The sequence below is a fragment of the Geospiza fortis genome, unplaced genomic scaffold (assembly GCF_000277835.1).
Source record: "Geospiza fortis unplaced genomic scaffold, GeoFor_1.0 scaffold194, whole genome shotgun sequence".
Taxonomy (NCBI): Eukaryota; Metazoa; Chordata; class Aves; order Passeriformes; family Thraupidae; genus Geospiza; species Geospiza fortis.
Genome location: NW_005054322.1, coordinates 3,335,530 through 3,341,511, shown reverse-complemented (window position 1 = coordinate 3,341,511; position 5,982 = coordinate 3,335,530). Strand labels below are relative to the sequence as shown.

General features: G+C 47.8%; 1 protein-coding gene across 2 annotated transcripts in view; it reads left to right on the top strand.

The window, feature by feature from the left end:
* The first annotated feature begins 645 nt into the window (after positions 1–645).
* The window catches only part of SIAH3 (siah E3 ubiquitin protein ligase family member 3), a 41,514-nt gene continuing 36,177 nt past the window's right edge, over positions 646–5,982 (top strand). The window contains exon 1 of one of the 2 annotated variants that reach the window (XM_031056856.1): positions 646–941. In XM_031056856.1, coding sequence (XP_030912716.1) covers positions 807–941 — 135 coding nt within the window. In that variant the 5' untranslated portion in view covers positions 646–806. The remainder of the gene's footprint in view (positions 942–5,982) is intronic. The other variant, XM_005420763.2, reaches the window with a different exon arrangement.

Here is a 5,982-nt window from a genome sequence, read left to right as displayed (position 1 = left end):
CTAAATGGAGTTATTCCAAGTTACACCAGACCTGAGACCTGACCTCTCCTCTTTCAATGATGGAGAAAATGTTATTTGTGTGCTGGGACCCTTGTGAAGTAGCAGGGTATAAGATTTGGAAAACTTCAGAGCAGTGAAAATCCAAATTGAAGCCCGTGAATGCGCAGACAGTAAGAATCTATTTATGTAGCAAGCTCTACTTCTGCTTAACCCCTGCAAGGAGCTGTAACTCTCTTTGCATATTTGATTTTTCTCCCTCAGTAAAACATAGTCTGCTTAACCTATTTTTGCTACTTTCCAACAGTTTCACTGGAGGGGTTCTTCCCTACGCCTTACATTTAGCTTTGCTATCTGAGCACTCCTTTGTTAAATTAAGGCAATTAATAAATGGAGATGTTAAGCAATCAATTTTGCCTGCATATCTCCACAGCCTTACGTATGACTGGCTGTAATCACAAGATAAATGCAATGTGCTGATGTATGGTAATGTTCAATAATACATTCTCCACCAGGCTCAATTCATCAGGGAGTTTCTGGAGGGGAGGCATTTGTTATTGGCTGTCTCCGGACCTCAAGGATAACATTCCTGTCCTTTCCATTGGCCGCCTCGCTGCTGCAAGCCTCTTCCCGTCTTATTTTGATGATGAATATGAAGGCATGCTAAGCTGTGCCGGAGAGCAGCTCTCGCCGACTACACTCCCACCCCGGGCTCAAGGACTCCAGAGCTCCCCAGCTGCTTCCCCTGCCCACTGCCAGAAGCAGCAGCAACAACAGCAGCAGCAGCAGCAGCAACGCCAAAAGTTGGGATGCTTTTCTTCACCCAGTGCTTTGGGGCTGTGTTAGATCTTATTCACCTGCGGTTTCAGCACTACAAGGCAAAGAGGGTTTTCTCAGCTGCCGGGCAACTTGTCTGCGTCGTCAACCCAACACACAGCCTCAAGGTGAGTTAAAAATATATTTTCTCTTCTAACATCTCCTCGTTGTCCCCACCGCCGCCACCCGTGATTCTCCACAGGGAATGAAATTGTGCTCTGGCAGCAAGGGGAGAGTGCTGTTAACACATTGCAGCCCCGGCAGAGAGGACGTTTGCATTGTCTGAATGCATGATTCCCTTAGGAGCAAAGGAGAAGCAGCCCACTACTCCGAGCGACCGTGGCAAGTCGCGGCTCCCCCTCCCTAAAGTTTCCTCCTGCATTTCGCCCACACGATGAGCGTGCATGTTGCAAGCGTTCAGTAAAAATGATTGGAAAAGTTAGTTGGATGAATTAACATCCCTTTCTAGTCGAAGGATGCTGTGTGGTCTCCCAGGCTGACACCCCAGCACACTGGGATGCTGCCAGGCTCTGGGGAACAGGAAGAGGGGGGTGGCAGGAGAGGGATCTCCTCTGCTGCCGTTTGCAGAGGAAAACCGGCTGTTTGTGTCTCCGGGGGGGAGTTGGAGACATTCCTCTGGCGCTGAAACTGTCCTTAAGCTGTTTGCAAGGTGAATCTATTTTAGGAAGGAGGATACATTTGCTTTAATGCAAAACTATTTATAGTCCCCATAAAAACATTTCTTTTACTTGCACGGTTCTGAATTTTCACTGACAAAGTGTCAACAGCTCCATCTATACCGAAGCCTTCATGTTTGTAGTAGAGAAGGAGCAGCAGGGGGAGAAAGCAATCAGGAGGCTTTAATTACTTTATCACACTAGTGAATGACCAACTTTAATGAAGTGCCTTCTGTTTTGTGAGAAGTCCTTGCTGACCTGACTCGTGAGGTAGCTCCGCTATCCTGGTGCAAGCTTAGAAATTAATTTAATTCAGGATAACTTATTTTTGGCTCTGCAAGGGTCCCTGTGAGGTACTTGGAGGGGTTGCAGGAAGCATCTTTCCCGAGCTCCTGGTCCCTGGGACGTCCATTGATGGGGTAAATCCCTCTTCAGAATAGCATCACCTCACGAAAAAAAAAAAATAATAAAAGGAAAAAATGGGCATGTTTCCCACAGTCATCTTTCCCGTCTGAGGCTGTGCTAAGGCAGAAGGAGACTGTTTCTAGCAGGGTGCCGGCTCCGGGAGGATTTTCCCGCAAGGCTGCGCTCTGAGCCCTGCCGGCTGGGGCAGGCACTGCCCGGGGCTGAAGCGCCTGGTGCAGGCTCGCCTCTGCCGGCGCCGCGCTCCTCACAAGATAAGTTAAAAACACACAGCCTGTCATTAGCTGAAAGCGTCTGGTTGTCTGAATGGGTAAAAGAAAGAGCTGCGTTCCTAAGTGCACGGAGAGATTTTGTCAGTGAATTCTTCTGTGCTCAACCCTTTTATGTGACTGTCTCCTGCTACTTTCGTCTATAATTTTAATTTTTTTTTTTAAGTGAGCAGAAAAAAAGGCTCTCAACACACAACAGGTCCCAACACAATTTCAGTGCCAGTGGAACTGTCTGATAAGGTCCCATAAGCACAGAAGGGGGTGACTATTTCTCCACTGTTACCTAAGACTAGACCCAAGTTTATCATTTCAGGTCCTGCTGAGTTGCAGGTTTGCTATGGTAGGAGCTGCAGCTGTGTTAAACATATAGGGCACTTCATTTTACTAAAATCCCCCGTGGCCAAGGTCTTCACTGCTCAGTCTGAAAGCCCCATGGAAAGATGAACAATCTCAGTCCTGCTGTGGCAGCCTTTGAATGCCAAAGGAAGCAAATTCTCTTGGAAACAAACAGGACACTCTAGGAAAAGGTCTGGTGTGTCAGTGAAGCCCCAGTAAGAATTGTCATAACTGGGGTGGGAATTGCTCCCCTGATAAGGCTGCATTGGGAACCCAAAGGCACAGGAGCCTGTTGAGACACCATTCAGATGAACAAACTGATGAGAAACCCTGTGCTGTGATAAACCCCTCTGACTGTAGAGTGAAACGTGCTGTGCAAGTGCCCCAGGTTACCCAGGTCACAACCAGCCCCATAAATATGGTGGGCTTTAGCCCTGATGTGCTCCCCAGGTGCTCAGCTTCCCTCCAGCTGTGTGAGGAATGCATCACCACTTTGTGGCAGCATACAGAGGAGATGTGGGGATCAGGTCCCTCTGTGCCCAGCATGACACAAACAGTTGCTCACCCACAGCAGCCTGTGGGCCAACTGGAGCTTGCTGGCTGCAGGCAAGCAAGGCACCTTGTCCAAAGCCTGGTGTCAGACTGAAGCCCGGTGAACCTGCTTCTCAGGGTGCCCATTTCTCCCCAAGGGATGCACAGGGAGCTGTTGTTGCTCTCAAAAGGCATCTAAGAGACCATGAAATGTGAAAGGGCTAAAGTTATTTTTCTGTGGTGATTTACAATATTATGACTACTTTGATGTTTCTTAGTCTATTATTTCTAGCTGGGTCTTTTCAACTGTAACATTTTGTTGACAGCCCCCAAATCTATCTTAACAATTGACAAGTGGAGTGAAAACTGTATTAAGGTTCGCGGTCGATGAATACAAACCTGCTAGGAAACAAGGGCTGGGAGCAATGTCATTTCTCTCCTTTTCCTTCAAGACTTAAATGTTTGTGCTTACTCCAAAATCATAAGCCCTTTGGAAAGGGATTACTTTATTCTGTATCTCCACAGTACTGGTGCAAGGGCACTCCTGGCTGATTGGTGCAAATGATAAATGACAGGCATCTCACTCTGGTGTGATTATGCACATTGACATCCTTCACACGGGCCAGGTCTTCAATCAGTGCCAATACACATAACCTCATTAAAGTCAATTGCTGCAGGACCTCCATTTTCACTCCTTCCACCCAAGGGAGTGCTCAGGGATGTAGTGGGACTCAGCCCACACGGGAGGATCTGTGGCTGGTGATCACATATGTGTGTCAGACACGTGGCATCACAGAAATCACTCAGTGAGCAGCAGAAGAGACCTGGTGCCCTCCAGGGAAGGCTGCACCAGCTTCCGCTGTCACAGACCCACAGCCAGATCAAGGGGGCACTCCTGCAAAGTTATTCCAGAATGCTGTCATCATCATCACAGCCTGGACCTCTGACAATGACCAGAGCCCGTCACTTACCTCTTCTCTTAGGAGAGATACAGAGGTTGGTAGAGAGGCACACACTTAGAGAGAAACCCATGTATTTTTTCCCATTGAAAGGCTCATTAGTTGGGAAGGCTTATGAACATTTCTGTGTTCCTTAAAGGGCAAGATGGTAAAAGTGTCAGTACAGACACCTCTTGATCTGCTGCAATTTTCCCTGCACTCAGCAGGCAGACATGGGTGACTCTAAGAAAGAAAGATAATTTTGCAACTGTCCCACTCTGTTTTGTGTGTTTGTCAGAAGTGTGAATGGGAGGGGGTGTTTGTTTTGGAGCCTTTGTCCTTCTTGCCACTTTCTGCTGTTTGTCCTCCTACAAAGCTTTCCCAGACATAGCAGCATCTCACAGCACAGTGCTATGCTGGGATCAAAATTCACTTGCCAAGCAGAGAAAACCACTTACCACACTTCTATAGGTCACCTTCCTCCTCGATCATATTGTATCCATTACTTTGTAACCTGCCTTCTTTCAAGCATGTGGTCAACCTGACATCTTCCCTTGGACAGGCACAGCTGGGCAACAGAGCTCTCTAGCCAAGTGGCTGCTCCCTCCAAAGCCATACCAATTAAAGGAGAAACACTTATGCTGCTGGCTGCAGGTCCCAGCATGCAGGGAAAGTTTAAAGTCCTCCATTTGCATGGAAGAAATGGGCAGGGTTTTCTCATCCTGCAGAGGTGATGCTCAGTGAATTCCTGTCCATCTGCCCCCTGTCAATAACAATTCTCCACAGAACTGCAAACTGGAAAGAAGGTGAAATTGATGGGGTATCCTCACTCCTTAGCATCAGTCCCTGTCCTGATAGCCAGCCTCACATGGCAGGGGACAGCAGTGCAATCACATTCCAGATGGGTGCTGGTGCTTCATGAAATGCTGCATATGGCTGAGTAAAACAGATCTTCATTCAAGGAGTTACTAGCTTTTTACACACGATTTTTAACTCTTTGGGGAGCGTGAAAACTGTTCTTCAAAATAATAAAAAACTGTGTTTACATTACTCTTGTAAAAAACACCAATCTCCACCTCTGTTGGACTTCAAGGAACTTGTTGAATTTAAAAAAAAAAAATTATTCAAACAAGGTCATAAAATAGTTCAATCTTAATATTCTAAAAGGGTCGTAACATGGTTTATGGGTCCAGGCTGTCTTTCAGCTAGTTTTTAAAGCAACAAGCAAATCTGCTCTGACTTAAGGAAGGGATTTGAATCCTGTTATAACAGTTTGGCTCTGCACCCAGTGGCCAGCCAAACAGCATTGTAATCCACTTTATCCCCAGGAGTATTAAAGTGCTAGGGTGCATTGCACCCCCATGAAATCTATTTATTGGTGCAAGGGAGGAGAGCAACCATGAAACCTGCTGCTAACAACGCCCAGATGCCACTGTCTCAGCCCAGACAACCTCAAATCTCCCATGCAGGGCTGTGATTTGGGGACAAAGTGGCGTTTGGCCCCAGTGTCCAGCAGGATTGTGACAGTTGCAGTGAGAGGCTCTGTAAAATGCGCTGCTACCTGAAAACCCAGGCTCCTGGCAAGGTGCCTGTTTCCCACCCCAGCTGTGGTCTAGGGCTGTGCGAGCACTGGGCACCTCAGATTTGAAATCCTTTTGTAGGGATGTGGACAGCAGCACATGTTTGAAGGAATTCCAGATGACCTGGTCACCCCAGGAGGCTCAGTCTGTCCTGAGATGTGACTTTAAGGGTGCCTTGCAGACAGAGGCACAGCAAGCTCAGGCAGCTCTCCCTGGGGGCTCTCCATTCTCTGCTGCCTCCTGGCCCCAGAACCCCTCTCTCCAGAAGCCATTAACCTTTATCCTGCAGATCCATGCACCTGCAGTGCCGTGGGCTATGGCAAAGGGCAGCACGGGATTCATTGCAAGGCACTGCAAAGTGGGACAGCTCTGCACAGAGTAACAACCACGGTGTCTCTGGGGACAGGGAGGGAAA